At 47.9% G+C, this 21078-nt stretch overlaps 1 protein-coding gene across 1 annotated transcript in view; it reads right to left on the bottom strand.

Annotated features, from left to right (window-relative positions):
- ankar (ankyrin and armadillo repeat containing) overlaps nucleotides 1-21078 on the bottom strand; it is a 397884-nt gene that overhangs the window by 360775 nt on the left and 16031 nt on the right. The window contains exon 2 of the mRNA XM_072494724.1: nucleotides 18821-19433. Coding sequence (XP_072350825.1) covers nucleotides 18821-19349 — 529 coding nt within the window. The 5' untranslated portion in view covers nucleotides 19350-19433. The remainder of the gene's footprint in view (nucleotides 1-18820; nucleotides 19434-21078) is intronic.

The raw sequence follows: 21078 nt of genomic DNA, 5'->3' as shown, positions 1-21078 counted from the left end.
AATGTTATGGTGCTTTTGACCTGACTGTGGTGGTGAGGAACACATTCATTCTGTCTCATTCTGTATTGTTTCCGAGGGCTTAGATTCATTATTAGGTGATCAGTCCTGTGAAGAATTAGGTCTAGTGCAGTTGATGTGCAGCATCCACACAGGAAATTAAGCAACACTGCAAGGATTCTGAGAACCTGATCAGCAAATTCAGCGATGTGTTCACTGATGTTAGTGCACTACCATTCGTCAATAAGATACAATTTAATGAAGATGCATGATCTAAAGCACCGATACAAACTAGTAGTCGTTAAATTGCTGCAGATGTAGATCTGCATGTCAATCTTATTTCCACACTACTACCAGTATCAGATATGAAACTATGTGAAATCCAAGAAGAGATCAGTGTTATGGGCAAGGCTTTTCAGAACCCCAAAATGTATCATGGAGTTCAACTAACCTCTCCCTTTAATGGATTTGTTGCTTTTCCGAGCACACGGCTTTTTCCCTAGGTGTGGGATTACAATTATGGACACGTGAGTTTTTAAACACAAAACACTGTTTATTCCATGAACTCAACTTAACATCTTAAATAAACATTGGATCTCTTAACACCCCTTACTTCAAAGATAACTTAGAAAATATTGCAACAGTAAATAATTCCTTAAAATGTTCCTTCAAACTTCCAAGAGACTTAACACCTTTAAACAGTATCACATCAGGTTAAAGGATATATATATATTTTCTGTAGAATGGCAGAGACTGTCGCAAACTGGCTTTCTACTTTTAAACAGCTCTCAGCAAAACCAGCCAGGCACTTTTTAGCTACTCTCAGCAAAACCAAACTGCAAAACTTGCAGTTCTCTGGAAACACACAGGCACTGCTTTTAAACTGAAACTAAAAACCTGCAAAATGGCTGACCTGAGCTGAGCTCCACCCATTCTATGACATCACTGTTTTCTTAAAGGTACATTGCTTACACATCCATTTCTTAAAGGCACTCTTGCATGACACCAGGAAGGGTCAAACTCTTCAAGTGATGATGAGGAACATCTACTCACACTGGCCCAGAGGTCAATGTATGGAGTTCTACAATATAAGATCTGGGGCGACATTCTCCGACCCCTCGCCGGGTCGGAGAATCGCCGGGGGGCTGGCGTGAATCCCGCCCCCGCCGGTTGCCGAAGTCTCTGGCACCGGAGATTTGGCGGGGGCGGGAATCGCGCCGCGCCGGTTGGCGGGCCGCCCCGCTCGATTCTCCGGCCCAGATAGGCCGAAGTACCGCCGATAAATTGCCTGTCCCGCTGGCGTAAATTGAACCACCTACCTTACCGGCGGGACAAGGCGGCGTGGGCGGGCTCCGGGGTCCTGGGGGGGGGGCGCGGGGCGATCTGGCCCCGGGGGTTGCCCCCACGGTGGCCTGGCCCGCAATCAGGGCCCACCGATCCGCGGGCGGGCCTGTGCCGTGGGGGCACTCTTTCCCTTCCGCCTCCGCCACGGTCTCCACCATGGCGGAGGCGGAAGAGACTCCCTCCACTGCGCATGCATGGGAAACTGTCAGCGGCCGCTGACGCTCCCGCGCATGCGCCGCCCGGATGTCATTTCCGCGCCAGCTGGTGGGGCACCAAAGGCCTTTTCCGCCAGCTGGCGGGGCGGAAATTCCTCCGCCGTCGGCCTAGCCCCTCAATGCTGAGGCTCGGCCCCCAAAGATGCGGAGCATTCCGCACCTTTGGGGCAGCGCGATGCCCGACTGATTGCCGCCGTTTTGGGCGCCAGTCGGCGGACATCGCGCCGTTTCCGGAGAATTTCGCCCTGAACTCAGTATCATTAATGGAGTGGTACTTCGTTTGAACACATAGTTATACCTCAATCTCTTTGCAAGGATGTGCTTAAGAGGATACATCAAAGACATCTCTGGATTGAAAAATGTAAACGGAGAGCTGATGACTCTGTTTACTGGCCAGGAATAAACCAGGATATTGACAGGATGGTCATTTGTTGTGACACGTGTCAGACGCATCATTGCAAGCAAACAAGAGAATGTTTGCTAATATCTGATTTACCTACAGCACCATGGCAGAAAGTAGCTATGGATCCCTTTCGCCTACGAGGGAAGGATTATTTAATTATCATAGACGATTTTTCTAATTATCCCAAAATAGCTCTACTGTCAAGCATAACAGCAAGCAGTGTAATATTGCATACCAAGTCAATTTTTGCGAGACATGGAATTCCTCAAGGCGCTGTGAGTGATAATGGTCCTTGTTTTAGCTTTAAAGTGTGGCAACGCTTTGCAGTTATGTATGATTTCAATCACGTCATGTTAGGTCCATTGTACCCACAAGCAAATGGCAAAGCCGAAAAAGGTGTACCTATTGTTAAGCTATTGTTGAAGAAGGCAATGGACAGCTAATCTGATCCATATTTCGCACTATTGAGTTACAGAGCATCACCATTACGCCAGCAGAGTTACTCATGAATAGAAAGTTGCGTACCACACTTCCATATTCGTGGCATACAATCAGGACAGAAGTCGTGAGACTGGAATTTCAATGTCTTCATGTTGGTTCTGCCTTTTTCCGTTGGCAGGAAGGTACTTAAGGCAATTAATTGGCTAATTGAGTGTAATTTATGGGGGCTTTAAATTTTAATAACGGTGCACATGAAACACAGTGCTTCAAAGTTTCACCCAGTTAAATGAGGCAGCAACCAAGCAGAAGCTCAGTCCTTGTCCTCACCACCAGCTATCAAGAGAGTCAGTGTTGTGTGCCAGTGAGGGTGGAGTAGGATGGGATGCAGCAAAATAAACTAGGAAAGGGGGATAAGTTGCCAGTACTGTGGGGGCATGATGTCATTTACTCAGGGTTTGGGGCCCTGTTGAGGGGAAACAACAGCAGAGAGGGAGAAAGGTACAGGCACCAGCAGAAACATATTGGCACCCTCAAGGCCATCAAGAGGGCCAGCCACATGATGGGGATGCAGGAGAAGGGCACAGAAGGGTATATAACCAGCTTCTTGTGCACAGACGATGCTACCCTCCGCAAGAGAGTGCATTATCAGAAGCACAGCTACCTACAAGCAACGGTGTTTCCAAAGACTGTGTCTCTGCAGGGAGGTGTCACTGATCTGTGCACCATCCTGGAAGATGAGTGGAGTCCTATGGGAAGTGGTCGCCACCCAGTGCTAATTGTACTGAAAGTCATTGTGGTGTTCAACTTCTACACTTCTAGATCTTTGCAGGATTCACTGTGATTATGGGTCAGTTATCACAGGCTGTGATGCATAAATGCCTAAAGTTAATGACAATTACCCTTTTCAAGAGGGCCAGCAAGTATGTGTGCTACTGCACCAATTCAGCCAGTCAAGATGAGATAGCCATTGGGTTCAGGGCCATCACTGGATTCCCCCTGGTGCAGGATATGACTCCCTGGAAGGATGTGACCATCAAGGCCTCCAGTGACTAGCCAGTGGCCTTCATCAACAGGAAGGGCATCCATTCACTCAATGTGCAGCTGGTCTATGACCACTGAAGGATCCTTCAGCTGTGCTCACGATTCCTGGGAAGAATGAAACATACATACTCTTGTAGTCCCAGTTTTTGCAACCATCTCTGTGTCTTCAAAGATGAACACTATAAGACAATGGCTACCTGCTGAGGGCATAGACACTTGGGCCGAAGAGAAACACTCAAAAGGTAAAACTCCTGCCATTGGATAGCGCAAGTAACTATCAAACAGTCGATTGGTTCCTTGAAGATTAAATTTGAGTGCATTGATTGATCCAGAGGAACCCTACAACATGACCCATTAGGATTTTGTGTATCGTGATGGTCTGCTGTGCAATCTGCAACCTGGTGTTATGGGGGGAAGGGAGGGAGGAGGCTGCTGACCAGGTGATGCAAGATGAAGGACCCAAAGGACCACAGGCAAGGAACAATAAGTAAGCACAAGGGAGGACATTTATATATAAACATTTCATAGAAGCATAGAAAATATGAGCAGGAGGAAGCCATTCGGCCCTTCGAGCCTCCTCCACCATTCATTATGACCATGGCTGATCATCCAACTCAATAGCTTAATCCCGCTTACCCCCCCCCCCCCCCCATATCCTTTGATCCCCTTTGCCCTAAGTATTATATCGAACTGCTTCTTGAAAACACACAATGTTTTGGCCTCAACAACATCCTGTGGTAACAAATTCCATAGGCTCACCACTCTTTGGGTGAAGAAACTTCGCCTCATTGTCATGTGAGAGTACCCTTTAAGAAATGGGTGTTTAAGAAATGTACCTTGAAGAAATGGAGCTGCTCATGTTACTGGAGTGATGTCAGAGTGTGGGTGGCGCTGTGCTCCACTTCTGCTTTTTTAGTTTCAGTTTGATAAAGCTTGGGTGTGTCTGGGAGCTGCACTGCTATTGATCTCTTCCATGAAGGACTATCTCTTAATCATTTGGTGAATTCAGAAGAAGTATAAATGTTTTCAGTGTTGAATGTAAACCCTGATGTGCTCCTGTTTGGAGGTTTGTTAAGTCTTTTGGATGTTAAAAGAACAGCATACAGATTACTTAGTGTTGTATTCTTTGGGGTGCGTGTTTGATTTACTGGTTGCTAAGATGTTCACTGTTTGTTTTAAAAAGGTTAACTTGAGTTCATAGAATAAACATTGTTTTGTTTTAAAAACTACTGGTCCATTTTCTGCTATACCATACCTGTAGAGTGAGCCGTGTGCTCCCCATGCCACAATCTATTAATAGTTGTGGGTCAGGTGAACTCCATGATACACTTTGGGATTCTCTAAACCCTGGCCCATAACAATTGGGGGCTCGAGGGGGATAAAAGTCTATCTATTGGATTGGCTTAGTGAACGTAAAGACAGTGAGGGGTGAGCATACTGTGGTTGCTTTTCAGGTATTTTAGTTTAAGTGGGGGGGGGGGGGTGTTGTGGACAATGGCTCTTTTAGAGGTTCAGAAGTTTTTGGGGGTGGAGACGGTCACACGCAGTACCTTACGGACAGAGACTAAAAGCAGACTGTTAGATTTGGCAAAAACATTGCAGCTAACATTACCTGACAAAATGCCAAAATATGAGGTAATTATGGCAGTGGCTAAGCATTTAAAGTTACCTGAGGTACAGTTTGATTCATTGGAAATGGCAAAAATTCAGTTGCAAATTAAACAAATGGAACATGAGAAAGAATTAAAGCAGCTTGAATACGAAGGAGAGAGGGAGGATAAAGAAAAGGAAAGAGAAGAAAGGAGAAAAGAAAGAATAGCCCTAGCAGAACAAAACAAAAGAGAAAGGGAGATACAGGTCAGGGAAAAAAATAAAGAGAGAGAGTTTGAACTTCAGAAAATGGCCATGAAACATGACAGTCAGTTAAAATTGGCAGACGTAAAGGGAAACATACAGTTGGATGATAGTGATGAGGATAGTGAGAAAGAGCGTCAAAGTCGAAGGCTTGGTGGGGATCTATTTAAATATGTCCAAGCATTGCCAAGGTTTGACGAGAAGGAGGTAGAAACCTTTTTCATTTCATTTGAGAAGGTAGCTAAACAAATGAAATGGCCACAGGACATATTCTTCTGAACTCCAGCAAATACAATCCTAACCGATCCAATCTCTCCTCATACGTCAGTCCCGTCATCCCAGGAATCAGTCTGGTAAACCTTCGATACACTTCCTCTCGAGCAAGAACATCCTTACTGATAAGGAGACCAAAACTGCACACAATATTCCAGTTGTGGCCTCGGCAAGGCCCTGTATAATTGCAGCAATACTTCCCTGCTCCTGCACTCGAATTGTCTCGCAATGAAGGCCAGAATACCATTTGCCTTCTTTATGGCCTGCTTTAGCTGCGTGCTTCCCTTCACTGGTGTACCAGGACACACAGGTTTCATTGCACATTCCCCTCTCCTAATTTTTGGCCATTCAGATAATAATCTGCCTTTTCATTTTTGCTCCCAAAGTGGATAACCTCGCATTTCTCCAAATTATAATGCATATGCCATTAATTTGCCCACTTACTAACTTGTCCAAATCATACTGAAGGATCTCTGGATCCTCCTCACAGCTCACCCGCCCACCCAACTTGGTGTCATCTGCAAATTTGGAGATATTACATTTTGTTCCCTCATCTAGATCATTTATATTGTTAATGTCTAGGGACCTAGCACTGATCCCTGAGGTACCCCACTAGTCACTGCCTGACAATTTGAAAAATACTTGTTAATTCTTACTCTTTATTTCATGTCTGCCAACCAATTTTCTATCCATCTAAATACACTATGCCTAATCCCATGCGCTTTAACTTTACATGCTAATCTCTTATGTGGGACTTTGTCAAAAGCCTTCTGAAAGTCCAAATATACCAGATCCACTGGGTCCCCCTCGTCAACTCTACTAGTCACATCCTCAAAGAATTTCAGTAGATTTGCCAAGCATGATTTTCCATTCATAAATCCATGTTGACTCTGTCCGATCTTTCCACAGTTTTCTAAGTGCACTGCTATAAAATCTTTGATAATGGATTCTAGAATTTTCCCCACTACCGACGTCAGGTTTACTGGTCTATAATTCCCTGTTTTCTCTCCACCTCCCTTTTTAAATAATGGAGTTACATTAGCTACCCTCCAATCTGCAGGGACATCTGCAGAGCCGAGAGAAACCTGGAAGATGACCACCAATGCATCCACTATTTCTAGAGCCACATCTTTAAGTACTCTGGGACGTAGATTATCAGGCCCCAGAGATTTATCAGCCGTCAATCCCATCAATTTCCCCAACACGATTCCTTTCTAATATTGATCTCTTTCAATTCATCCCTCTCACTAAACCCTGCGTTCCCCAATATTTCTGGCATCTGATTTGTGTCTTCATTTATGAAGACAGAACCAAAGTATATGTTAGGCCAGGTGTTAGATTTGGAGGTAGGTGAGCACTTTGGGGACAGTGACCACAATTCGGTGATGTTTACGTTAGTGATGGAAAGGGATAAGTATACCCCGCAGGGCAAGAGTTATAGCTGGGGGAAGGGCAATTATGATGCCATTAGACATGACTTGGGGGGGATAGGTTGGAGAAGTAGGCTGCAAGTGTTGGGCACACTGGATATGTGGAGCTGGTTTAAGGAACAGCTACTGCGTGTTCTTGATAAGTGCGTACCGGTCAGGCAGGGAGGAAGGCGTCGAACGAGGGAACCGTGGTTTACCAAAGAAGTGGAATCTCTTGTTAAGAGGAAGAAGGAGGCCTATGTGAAGATGAGGAGTGAAGTTTCAGTTGGGGCGCTTGATAGTTACGATGTAGCGAGGAAGGATCTAAAGAGAGAGCTAAGACGAGCAAGGAGGGGACATGAGAAGTATTTGGCAGGTAGGATCAAGGAAAACCCCAAAGCCTTCTATAGGTATGTCAGGAATAAAAGAATGACTAGGGTAAGTGTAGGGCCAGTCAAGGACAGGGATGGGAAGTTGTGTGTGGAGTCTGAAGAGATAGGCGAGATACTAAACAAATATTTTTCGTCAGTATTCACTCAGGAAAAAGATAATGTTGTGGAGGAGAATGCTGAGACCCAGGCTATTAGAATAGATGGCAATGAGGTACGTAGGGAAAAGGTGTTGGCAATTCTGGACAGGCTGAAAATAGATAAGTCCCCGGGGCCTGATGGGATTTATCCTAGGATTCTCTGGGAAGCCAGGGAAGAGATTGCTGGGCCTTTGGCTTTGATTTTTATGTCATCATTGGCTACAGGAATAGTGCCAGAGGACTGGAGGATAGCAAATGTGGTCCCTTTGTTCAAGAAGGGGAGTAGAGACAACCCCGGCAACTATAGACCGGTGAGCCTCACGTCTGTTGTGGGTAAAGTCTTGGAGGGGATTATAAGAGACAAGATTTATAATCATCTAGATAGGAATAATATGATTAGGGATAGTCAGCATGGCTTTGTGAAGGGTAGGTCATGCCTCACAAACCTTATCGGGTTCTTTGAGAAGGTGACTGAACAGGTAGATGAGGGTAGAGCAGTTGATGTGGTGTATATGGATTTCAGTAAAGCGTTTGATAAGGTTCCCCACGGTAGGCTATTGCAGAAAATACGGAGGCTGGGGACTGAGGGTGATTTAGAGATGTGGATCAGAAATTGGCTAGCTGAAAGAAGACAGAGGGTGGTGGTTGATGGGAAATGTTCAGAATGGAGTTCAATTACAAGTGGCGTACCACAAGGATCTGTTCTGGGGCCGTTGCTGTTTGTCATTTTTATCAATGACCTAGAGGAGGGCGCAGAAGGGTGGGTGAGTAAATTTGCAGACGACACTAAAGTCGATGGTGTTGTCGACAGTGAGGAAGGATGTAGCAGGTTACAGAGGGACATAGATAAGCTGCAGAGCTGGGCTGAGAGGTGGCAAATGGAGTTTAATGTAGAGAAGTGTGAGGTGATTCACTTTGGAAGGAATAACAGGAATGCGGAATATTTGGCTAATGGTAAAGTTCTTGGAAGTGTGGATGAGCAGAGGGATCTAGGTGTCCATGTACATAGATCCCTGAAAGTTGCCACCCAGGTTGATAGGGTTGTGAAGAAGGCCTATGGTGTGTTGGCCTTTATTGGTAGAAGGATTGAGTTCCGGAGTCATGAGGTCATGTTGCGGCTGTACAAAACTCTGGTACGGCCGCATTTGGAGTATTGCGTACAGTTCTGGTCACCGCATTATAGGAAGGACGTGGAAGCTTTGGAGCGGGTGCAGAGGAGATTTACCATGATGTTGCCTGGTATGGAGGGAAAATCTTATGAGGAAAGGCTGATGGACTTGAGGTTGTTTTCGTTAGAGAGAAGAAGGTTAAGAGGAGACTTAATAGAGGCATACAAAATGATCAGGGGGTTAGATAGGGTGGACAGTGAAAGCCTTCTCCCGCGGATGGAAATGGCTAGCACGAGGGGACATAGCCTTAAACTGAGGGGTAATAGATATAGGACAGAGGTCTGTGGTAGGTTCTTTACGCAAAGAGTGGTGAGGCCGTGGAATGCCCTACCGGCAACAGTAGTGAACTCGCCAACATTGAGGGTATTTAAAAGTTTATTGGATAAGCATATGGATGATAATGGCATAGTGTAGGTTAGATGGCTTTTGTTTTTTGACTTCCCATGTCGGTGCAACATCATGGGCCGAAGGGCCTGTACTGCGCTGTATCGTTCTATGTTCTATGTTTAGTTCCTCAGCCATTTGTTTGTCTGTACATTCCCGTATTTCTGACTGTAAGGGACCGACATTTGTCTTTACCAATCTTTTTATCTTCACACATCTATAGAAACTTTTACAGTCAGTTTTTATGTTCCTGCAAGCTTACTCTCGGACTCTATTTTCCTCTTCTTAATCATTCCCTTGGCCCTTCTTTGCTGAATTCTTAACTGCTCCCAATTCTCAGACCTGTTGTTTTTCCTTAGCCAATTTCTATGCTTCTTCCTTGAATTGAATACTACCTCTAATTTCCCTTGCCAGCCATGGATTGGCCACCTTTCCTATTTTCTTTGGTACCAGACAGGAATAAACAATTGTTGCAGTTCCCCCATGTGCACCTTGAACGTTCGTCATTGCCTTTCCCCGTCATTACTTTACGTTACCTTCCCCAATCGAGCAAAGCCAACTCATGCCTCCTATCATTGTAGTTTCCTTTATTAAGATTCAGGACTCCAGTCTCAGAATCAACTACTTTCAGCTGTCTGAATTCATATGGTTCTGCCTGCTTCATTACTGCTGTCACATATTATCCAAAGATGTCATTTTTATCCTGTACTCTAGTACTGACTGCATATTTTTCATGTAACATGTTCCATGGTTCAAACTGTGTGTTCCAGGCATTCCAAATCTCTGCCGCCTGTTGGCTCTGTTCATCATAAGCAACCTTAGACTTCAAGTGATAGGGACACCCATTTAAAAGGACACGACAATCTACCAAAATAACTAAAAACAAGGATGTCACCATGGACATGGAGGGTCTCCCCCAGTCTCAGAGGTAATCCCCTTCCTATGCACATTGGACCCCCCCCCTCCCCCGATGGACATGGCCCCTCCCCAGGAACCCCCACTTCCCACGGAACTCCTTAAGGGAAGCCTCCCATACTGCCCTCTGGCAGTGCCTGAACCATTGCCAGGCTACAACCCAGGTATGACCCTTTCTCTCCTGGGGGCTGTACTTACTTGTGTGTCACGGGCGGGGACTGTTCGTCAGGTTCCCATTTTATAAAACCTGTTGTAAACCTCTCTGGCATGGCATCACGCTGGTGGCGAGGAAAATCCCTATGTGGGAGGATCATACATCAGGGGGGGGGGGGGTGGTGCTAAGTATATGATGATGGGGTTCCTGACCTTTCATGGCAGGAACCCCATTGGGTCATGAGTGTGTGTGTGTGTGTGTGTGTGTGTGTGGGGTGGGGCGGGGGGGGGGGGGGGGGAGGGGGGGGGAGGGGGGGGGGAATTGAGCAGGGAAATCCTGCTGGCATGAAATCCGTTCTGGAAAAAACTGCCAGTTTTACGACGTATCACCGTTTGTTTTGTAGCCATCTGGGATGGCCACTTTCAGAATACAAAATGGAACCTCGCAATGAATTTAGGGAACTATGGACAATGTTAGGAAAGCAAGCAGGCACAGAGCCTGTATGCGTATTGGAAAGGCAGCTCCCAGATGGGACTGAAACTGTAGGTCAATTAACATATTGATGGCCCATCTCCGGGAACACTCAAGCAACCGATTGAGCTCCAGACATCCCGGCGCCAGTTCCCCAAACCGAAAGAGCAAACAAAGCAAGGCCAACGGCCACCAAAGACACGCCCAGCCATCAGGGCATCCAACCCTTTATTGGTCAAGATCAATACCAGTGATCAAGATGCGGCCCAATTAATTGGGGCCAGGTTTAAGGCCCGCCCAAAAATGCGCGAAGAAGAAACCCCCGAGAGAGAATCGCTCTCTTGGACTTGACTTTCAAATCGGAGAGACCCGTCCACCAGCTGCACCAGAAGCAAGTAAGTCCAAGGTCAACGCTCGCTACCAGACGGACGACCTTAGCTGTTCTCCTGTACCACTTCGAACCCAACAACCTCAGATCCGAACAACGGCCATTGTTCCTCTGACGGAGTGGGCACCTGAAGCTAAGTATAGGCGTTAGCGTTAGAGATAGTTTAGTTTGTAGTACTTTGTGCATGAGTAGATATAACTGTGTGTGTAAATAGATAGTATTGACTTTGAACTAACTAACTGGTGTATTGGCTCTTTGATCAGTATTCGGGTTTGAACCTTGTGGCGGTATCGAAAGATACCTGGAGACTCTAAGGCATAAATATAATTAGGATTAAGGAAGGCGACCATATTGACCGCCATATTCATAACCAGAGAAACAGAGCAACAGTTTCAACTGGAGATGGGAGTACAAAATTTGCTGCAGTCTTTTTTACTCATTCAGATTTCCCTTTTGCACTTTCTTTCTGCAGCTTCTTTGCAGATTTGAATCTTTCTATGTCTGAATTCTCAGTGTTTTCTCTGCATTATTTCCAGGGATCAAAATCTATTTTTTCTCCACTTTAGTATACCATGGACAGCAGTCTTCCTCGGTATCCAGTCTTTATTGAACTGTCTTAAGATATCTGCCTCCCTTCTGTAGTCACATGACTACAGAAAGTCAGATGTGTCAATCAGACTGATTACAGGCACAAATTAATGCGATAGTTCTAGGTGTGGTAGTAAGCGGTAACTGCCGTGAGCCTCTCCACGCTTGTCCGGCGAGGCCGTCACCGGTATCAAACATTAATTGGTCCACTTAATGAGGCCCCATGGGCTTCACGCTACAAATGATGGCCTGACAGCTGATTCACCGGTACCACACCTGCCACCTACCCGCCAACAAGGGGGAGCAGCACTTAAACCGGTCTCACAGAACAGACCCCACACAGCTCGCAGCCATGCCACCGAGGAGACCAGCCCCAGGGATGACGACCTGGCCAGATTGTTGGACACATTCAAGTGGAGACGGGATGCCCAGTTCACCGAGGGGTTCAGAAGGTCAGCAACAGGGCAAACAGTGTCATCAGGCAAAGCAAAGGGTGGAGGGGTTTGTCTCTTCATCAACTCTTCCTGGTGACCTACTGCTCCCTGGACCTGGAATACCTGACTATGAAGTGCCACCCGTATTACCTTCCACGTGAGTACACTTCAGCCATTATCACAGCGGCCTACATCCCACCCCAGGCAGAAGTAAAGAAGGCGCTGGACAAACTGTACACAGTTATAAACAACAACAACAGAACACCCGGAGGCCTTGTTCATCGTGGCTGGAGACTTCAACAAGGCCAACCTCAAGAGTGTACTGCCAAAATTGCACCCACACATCTCCTGTCCCACCAGCGGTGAGTACACTCTTGACCACTGCTGCACAAAAATCAAGGGAGCCAACTGTCCCACACCCCGATCGCACTTTAGAAAATCAGACCACAAGACGGTGCTCCTTCTCCCGGCATACAAGCAGAAACTTAAGCGGGAGAATCTGGCTAAGAAGGTCGTGCAGTGCTGGTCTGAAAAAACAGAAGAGCTCCGAGGTGACTGCTTGGGACAGTGGACTGGTCCATATTTAAGAACTCAGCGACCAATCTAAATGAGTATGCCACCGCCGTCACAGACTTCATCAGCAAATGTGTGGATGACTGAATGCCAAAGAAAGCAGTATGTACATCCCCAACCGGGAACCATGACTTAATCGGGAGATTGACTCCATACTGAAGGACAGTTCTGAGGCGTTCAAGTCAGGCGACCCCGACCTATACAAGAAATCCAGGTACATCCTGCGCAAAGCCATCCGGGATGCCAAGAGACAATATCAGACCAAGCTAGAGTCACAGAGTAGCGTAACAGACTCTCGTCAGTTGTGGCAAGACCTAAACAACATAACAGGCTACAAAGCAAAGCCGAGCAGTCTCTCCGGCAGCAACGCACCCCTCCCCGATGAACTCAATGCATTCTATGCTTGGTTCGAGCAGGAAACCATCAATCTGCTGTCGAGTGCCCCAGCGGCCCTGGACACACCAATACCCACCATCACAGCTTCCAAAGTCAGATCGGCCTTCCTGAAAGTGAACCCTCGGAAGGCGATGGGTCCGGACGGGGTCCCTGGTCATGCACTCAGATCCTGCGCGGAGCAGCTGGCAGAAGTGTTTGCGGACATCTTCAACCTGTCCCTACTCCGCTCCGAGGTCCCCACCTGCTTCAAGAAGACCATCATAATACCGGTGCCAAAGAAGAACCAGGCAACGTGCCTCAATGACCACCATCCGGTGGCCCTGACATCAATCGTAATGAGGTTCTTCGAGTGGTTGGGCATGAAGCACATCAACTCCATACTCCCAGGATGCCTAGATCCACTGGAATTTGCATACCGCTGAGAATGGTCCACAGTAGATGCCATCTTCCTGGCCTTACATGCATCCCTGGAGCATCTCGTCAACAGGACTCCTACATCAGACTCCTATTTATTGACTATATCAAAGCTACAAAACCTAGGACTTGGCTCCTCACTCTGCAACTGGACCCTCGACTTTCTAACCCACAGACCACAATCAGTAAGGATAAACAACAACACTTCTTCTACGATAGTCCTCAATACTGGGGTCCCACAAGGCTGAGTACTTAGCCCCCTACTATACTCCCTATACATACATGACTGCATGGCAAAATTTGGTTCCAACTCTATCTACAAGTTTGCTGACGACACAACCATAATAGATCAGATCTCAAACAACGGGTCGAGACACAGGGGGGAGATAGAGAACCTAGTGGAGTGGTGCAGCGACAGCAATCTATCCCGCAATGCCAGCAAAACGAAAGAGCTGGTCATTGACTTTAGGAAGCAAAGTACTGTACACACCTCTGTCTGCATCAACGGGAGATGGTTGACAGCTAAAAGTCGACCCTCCCCCTCTCTTCGCAAACCTCACCGCCGACTGCAAGCCAGTCACCACCAGAAGCAGGCGGTGTAGCATGCAGGACAGGACGTTCATTAGGTCTGAGGTCCAGCGTCTCTTGTGGGAGGGTGTCATCGAGGCCAGCAATAGCCCCTGGAGAGCTCAGGTGGTGGTCGTCAAGACCGGGGAAAAGTTCCAGATGGTGTTTGATTACAGCCAAACCATTAACCGGTATAGGCAACTCGATGCGTACCCCCTTCCCCGGATTGCAGACATGGTAAACCAGATCGAACACTACCGGATGTTCTCCACGGTGGATCTGAAGTCTGCATACCACCAGCTCCCAATCCGCCCAGAGGACCGCCACTACATGGCTTTTGAGGCAGACGGCTGCCTTTTCCATTTCCTCCGGGTCCCCTTTGGCGTCACGAATGGGGTTTTGGTGTTCCAAAGAGCAATGGACCGAATGGTGGACCAGTATGGGCTGCGGGCCACATTGCCTTACTTGGACAATGTCACCATCTGCGCCCATGATCAGCAGGACCACGACACCGACCTCCACCGATTTCTCCAAACTGCCCAAACCCTCAATCTCACCTACAACAAGGAGAAATGCGTTTTCCGCACAACCAGACGAGCCATCCTCGGCTACATCGTGGAGAATGGGGTCCTAGGGCCCGACCCTGACCGTATGCGCCCCCTCCTGCAACTCCCTCTCCCTCACTGTCCCAAGGCCCTGAAGAGGTGCCTTGGGTTCTTTTCATATTACGCCCAGTGGGTCCTCAATTATGCGGACAAAGCCCGCCCACTAATCAAGGCCACCATCTTGCCACTGGCAACTGAGGCCCGCCAGGCCTTCAGCTGCATCAAGGCGGACATCACCAAAGCCGCGATGCGCGCGGTGGACGAGTCCGTCCCCTTCCAGGTGGAGAGCGACGCATCAGAGGTCACTCTCGCCGCCACCCTCAACCAAGCAGGCAGACCGGTAGCATTCTTTTCACGCACCCTCACCTCCTCTGAAATGCGACACTCATTGGTCGAAAAAGAAGGACAAGCCATCGTGGAAGCCTTGCGGCACTGGAGGCACTACCTCGCTGGTAGGAGGTTTACCCTCGTCACCGACCAACGATCGGTAGCCTTCATGTTCGACAATACGCAACGGGGCAAAATCAAGAACGATAAGATCGTAAGGTGGAGGATCGAACTCTCCACCTATAACTACGATATAGTATATCGTCCTGGGAAGCTCAACGAGCCCCCAGATGCCCTGTCCCGCGGCACATGCGCTAGCGCGCAAGATGACCGACTACGGGCGATCCACGATGACCTCGGCCACCCGGGGGTCACCCAGCTCGTCCATTATATCGAGGCCCGGAACCTGCCCTACTCCACCGAGGTCAGAGCTATGACGAGGGTCTACCAAATCTGTGCGGAGTGTAAACCGCACTTCTATCGACTGGATAAGGCCCACCTGGTAAAGGCATCCCGGCCCTTTGAACGTCTTAGTATAACCGCAATACATAGTTCCAATAACCGCAATACATATTTCCTCAACATCATAGATGAGTTCTCCCGTTTCCCATTTGAAATCCCTGATTTGACCACGTCCACTGTCATTAGAGCCCTGCATAGTGTCTTCACCCTGTTTGGTTTCCCCAGTTATGTTCACAGCGACCGGGGCTCGTCGTTCATGAGCGACGAACTGCGTCAGTACCTGCTCAGTAAGGGCACTGCCTTGAGCAGGACTACCAGTTATAACCCCAGGGGAAACGGGCAGGTGGAGAGGGAGAACGCGATGGTCTGGAAGACCGTCCTACTGACCCTGCGGTCCAGGAATCTCCCAGTTTCTCACTGGCAGGAGGTCCTCCCCAATGTGCTCCACTCTATCAGGTCCCTCCTTTGCATGGCCACAAACGAGACTCCTCATGACCGCTTGTTTGTTTTCCAAAGGGGAGCTAGCTCAGTGGCCTCACTTCCATCCTGGCTGAAGACACCGGGACCAGTCCTCCTCAGAAAACACATCAGGAGCCAAAAGACCGACCCTCTGGTAGAGAGGGTCCAGCTCCTACACTCCAACCCCCAGTATGCTTATGTCGAACACCCCAATGGCCGACAAGATACCGTCTCCCTCCGGGACCTGGCGCCCACAGGCTCCACCACCACCACCACTGCATCCCCCCCACTATATCCCGCCCCATCCTACCATGTCCAGAGTGCCCCCGCCCCTATATGGCTCCCTCGCTCCCTCCCGCCCACCACACCGGTCCACAGGAATGAAGCTCCAGAAGAGACGCTCCCGGAGTCCATGCCTCTGCCCCCACTGGCCCCACTTCTGCTGCCAGCATGGATGAGCACGACACCCGGACCAGCAGCAGCACCAGTGCTTCGGTGATCGCAGCGCACAATCCGTGCGCCGGACCGGCTGAACGTATGAGCCCGTCACCTCCGCTGGACTTCATTTTTTTTTAACAGGGGGTGAATGTGGTGTATAGTACTAGTAATTCACCAGTGTATTAGTATCATGTTCTGCCACTGTGTTACAGCTATGTTCTTTTGTTGACCTTGTGGGCTCTACCTATGGGCCATTGTGTGGCTTCACCCACAGGGGGATATGCTGGGGCATGTACGGGCTCCGCTCATGGCTCCTCCCCTTGAAAGAAAGTATAAAGAGCAGTTGACCTGTAGGCGGTTCACAGTATTGTACCAGTCGCAGGCAGGCACTGGTCTAAGCTGATTAAAACCATGGTTTACTTCTACTTGTGTCTTTGAGTGAATTGATGGTCGCATCAGCCCTCCCACCCAGCTTACTCACTCGTCCAACTTCTTCCATCGGGCAGGAGATACAAAAGTCTGAGAACACACACGAACAGATTAAAAAACAGCTTCTTCCCGCTGTTACCAGACTCCTAAACGACCCTCTTATGGATTGACCTGATTTATACTACACTCCTGTATGCTTCACCCGATGCCGGTGTCTATATATTTACATTGTGTATCTTGTGTGCCCTATTATGTATTTTCTTTTCTTTTTCATGTATTAAATGATCTGTTTGAGCTGCTCACAGAAAAATACTTTTCACTGTTCATGTGACAATAAACAAACCCAAATCCATCCAACTATCGGAGGCCAACGGTAGTTAGGGACACATATGTACAGCATTAAAAAACATTGCACCCGAGAGGTTTGACACCTCTGGCACATTCTTCTGCAATCCCCTGCCCCAGCCCCCAAGCATCCGAGTTCCTGGATTTTGCCCCCCGCGCCCCCCCCCGTGCACACCACATGTAGGTGATGGGTGTCAGCGAGCACTCAGCAGCCAGGCAGGAGTCAGACTATCGCATAGATTGAGGAGCACCAGCGGGTCATCATCACCCCCTGCCTTTGGGTGATATTAAACAGACTGTGGGAGGGTGGAACAGGGTGGTGGGGGCAATGGGTGGGGGGGGGGGGAAGGGGGAATGGTTGGGGGAAAGGGGGGTGAGATAACAGACAAAACCATGTCCTATGTGAAACATGAGAGGATGAGGGCCTCCTTGGCCTTCCAGCCTTGTTGGACCCTCGCCGCTGCCACCTGTCCTCCATCCTCCACTGCGTCCTGCGGGTCCTTCCTGGGCAATGGTTTAAAAATGGTGCAATCGTGGTGTCACCTGATGTCACCCCTGCACTTTCACTACTCAGGCTCCATGCCTCTTCATTCTTAATTGGCTGGTAACCAGAGGTCATGTGTGGCTGGTCATTCTCTACCTGAAAAGTCCCAACATCAGGACCTGTGGCTCAGCCGCAGTGTTTAGCCCCATTTTTTCTTAACTTCAATATTGCACAAATATTTTACCTACTTTTCAGAAATAATAATAATAATCTTTATTAATGTCACAAGTAGGCTTACATTAACTCTGCAATGAAGTTACTGTGACAAGCCCCTGGTCGCCACATTCCGGCGCCTGTTCGGGTACACGGAGGGAGAATTCAAGATTTCGAATTCATCTAACAATCATGAGCGGGATTCTCCGATCCCCCGCCGGGTCGGAGAATCGCCGGGGGACGGCATGAATCCCGCCTCGCCGCCGGCTGCCGAATTCTCCAGTGCTGCGGTTTTGGCGGGGCCGGGAATGGCGCCGGTCAGTGGCCGTTGCCAGCGGCCCCCCCAGCGATTCTTCGCCCCGCGATGGGCTGAGCGACTGCCCGTTTCCGGCCGATCCTGCCAGCAAAATCAAACCAGGTCCGTATCGGCGGGACCTGGCTCTACGGGTGGCCTGCAGAGTTCTCGGGGGGGCGCAGGGAGACCTGGCCCCGGGGGGGGGGGGTCCCCACGGTAGCCTGGCCCGTGATCGGGGCCCACCAATCTGCGGGCGGGCCTGTGCCATGGGGACACTCTTTCCTTCCTCTCCGGCTGATGTCAATCTCCACCATGGCTGGCACGGAGAAGAACCCCCCTGCGCTGGGATGACGCCTGCAACTTGCACCGGCCGGCGGAGACTCTTCGGTGCCGGTTGGCGCAGCGCCAAGCCCTTCCGCGCCAGCTGGTGCGGCGCCGGCGCCCCTGAAGGTGCGGTGGATTCCGCACCATCCGGGCGGCCCAATGCCGGAGTGGTTCACGCACTCCTCGCCACCGGTACGGCCTTCCCGCCGGGTAGAGGAGAATCCCGCCCCATGTCCTTCAGGACTTGTGGGAGGAAACCGGAGCACCCGGAGGAAACCCACACAGACATGGGGAGAACATGCAGACTCCGCAGACAGTGACCCAACCCGGAATTGAACCTGGGACTCTGGCGCTGTGAAGCAACAGTGCTAACCACTGCGCTATCACAGTCAATATTTCCACATTTACCTGCTACAAATTATTTAGTATTCTGTATAAAATCAGTGTGTTTAACAAGTATAATATTTCATAGAACTTCACCTGCTTTAATAAATTCAGAAAGTATATCTTCCTCTGTTTTGGAAGTTCCACCAACGTCAACATCCAGAATGGAGGGCCATATTTCTGAAAATCGCTTTCTTTTTTCAGTTGGCATGTAGACTCCATGCCAAAGTGCTTTCATAGTGTAGTCCACGTTTATCAAAATCTGCCCAATTAGAGTGTCATGGTAAGCTGGTGACAGGAGACATGTGGTACTGCAGTCATAGTTGCCATCTAAATAAATTGTTGGAACTTGATTCAGAATATAAATACCCAGCACCAATTCTCTCAAAATTTGGTGGATGTCTTTATAATTCAAAGGAGCATCTGGTACCACCGGAGCTAGAATAACAGCATTGGAATAGCTGAAGTCTTTCATTTGGCTTGAGAGTCCACTGGGATATTTGACTGGGACGTGAAACTCATCAGCAGATTGCAGCCAGTTGCAGGAGGCTATGGTGAGCAACTCTTGTAGATCGCTCAGGTTGTATTTGCCAAGGATAGCACTTGCAGTCATTTTCGTTGCCATAGCTGCGAATAGACCGTTCACTATTCTGATTGTCCTATTTTAGTTTTCTAGAGGAAACCAGATTGGAAAGTCTTCCTTTTCCTCCTGCAAGGTATATCAAGTTTAGTGCATTGGTAGTAAAACATTTTACTTCCTTCTAATTTACCCAAACCTCTCTATAATAATGTTTATACAGTTGCTAAACCAGTTATGTTAATTATCATAAATTATAGTAGGCCTTTCTTTGATTTGAACAAAAAATGTTTTAAAAGGATTAAGTGCCAATTAAGAAAAAAGATTGTAGTTTTATTGATATTTCCTCCCACTCATTTCCCCACCATGTTTTTACTCCATTTAGTCGAAATGCAGCATATTTGAAATCTATGGTGCACAATGGTTTAGCCATTGACTGACAGATCTACCAGATATTGAGCACTATTGGGTTCCATTCTCCTTTGTCAAACTGCTCACTGCTCAATGATTATCCTAAAGTGCAAAAATAATCTTAGATTCTTTTGCCCATTACCACTGTCTCCCTACACCACTCCTTTCCTTATACCCTCAACTACATGTGTGAGAAACTCATATCCACCTCTTTGTCAGTAATACTGACACATCCATTCAGCTGCTACTGCCGTATTCCTCTCCTCCCTTTTTTCCCCTCTAAGCTAAGCAAAGTTCTTCTGCCCGTGACCCAAACTCACATAATTCTCTAGATTCTCTCTTATCCGTCTTCATGTCCTTTCTGAGGTCATCCTATCCGTGAGACCTACTCTCTTAATTTTATTTCCAACAAATTACAAACCACCTAACGACCCATCCTGGTCCCTGTGTTGGCTGATATTTGTAAATGTTCCTTCTCCCAGATACTGTCCTGCTTCATTTCAAATTTGTCACTCCTAAAAAACTCTCTGACCTCTCTTTCCTTGCAAACAACTTCTTCATTACAAATGTCCCTTTCCTCTTCAAAGTTCTTGAACGTATTGTGTTACAATCCCATGGAAATGTAGAAACCAAAATAACCAAATCTACCAAATCACCCTGAAATGAAGAAAATACTGGACAATATTTCACTTGTTGTAACTTTTACTTAAACATGAATCAGAATCAACATAAATTAAGCATGAATTGACAGGAAAATCGCAGTTGATATATGGACTGTATATTACACATGGAATAGTAGATACAAAAAGAATATCTCATGGAATTAGCAGGAAGGCCATTCCATCTATCTGCATGTTCCCTGTTTCAGTTGCAAAGTTCTTCCAATCTGAATTCCAGCCCTTTTTCCTCAAGAACTTAGCTGACTCTCCACAGGTAGCAGCTTGTGCATAAACAGGGTTCCACCCATGCAATCGTCCCTATACTTTTTTCCAGAACCTTCCCAACTTTCAGCTCACATTGGTTATGGTAGTGTGGATCTACTAGAACTGCTTTTACCTCCACATGATATGGCCAACTCTGCATTTAACCACTCAGATGTGAAACAGTGGCAGCAGTCCTAATAGTGCTTTCTGTCTGCTCAGAACCCAGCTCTTTAACTCAGCATGTAGACTGCCACTACAAAACTCTGCTGTCCATAATTCAAGTCCTGCTTGCTCATCACCCAGTGCTCACTTATCTATTTAGTCTTCTAGTCCACCAATTTTAGTTTTAAATATCTTGGGCGGGATTCTCCGGTCTCCGATGCCAAAAGCATGTTTGGGTGATCGGCTGGAGAATCCACGTTGGCGCCGAAATCGGGGGGGGG

This window comes from Scyliorhinus torazame, chromosome 2 (genome assembly GCF_047496885.1).
Source record: "Scyliorhinus torazame isolate Kashiwa2021f chromosome 2, sScyTor2.1, whole genome shotgun sequence".
NCBI lineage: Eukaryota > Metazoa > Chordata > Chondrichthyes > Carcharhiniformes > Scyliorhinidae > Scyliorhinus > Scyliorhinus torazame.
This window is presented reverse-complemented; position numbering and strand designations above follow the sequence as displayed.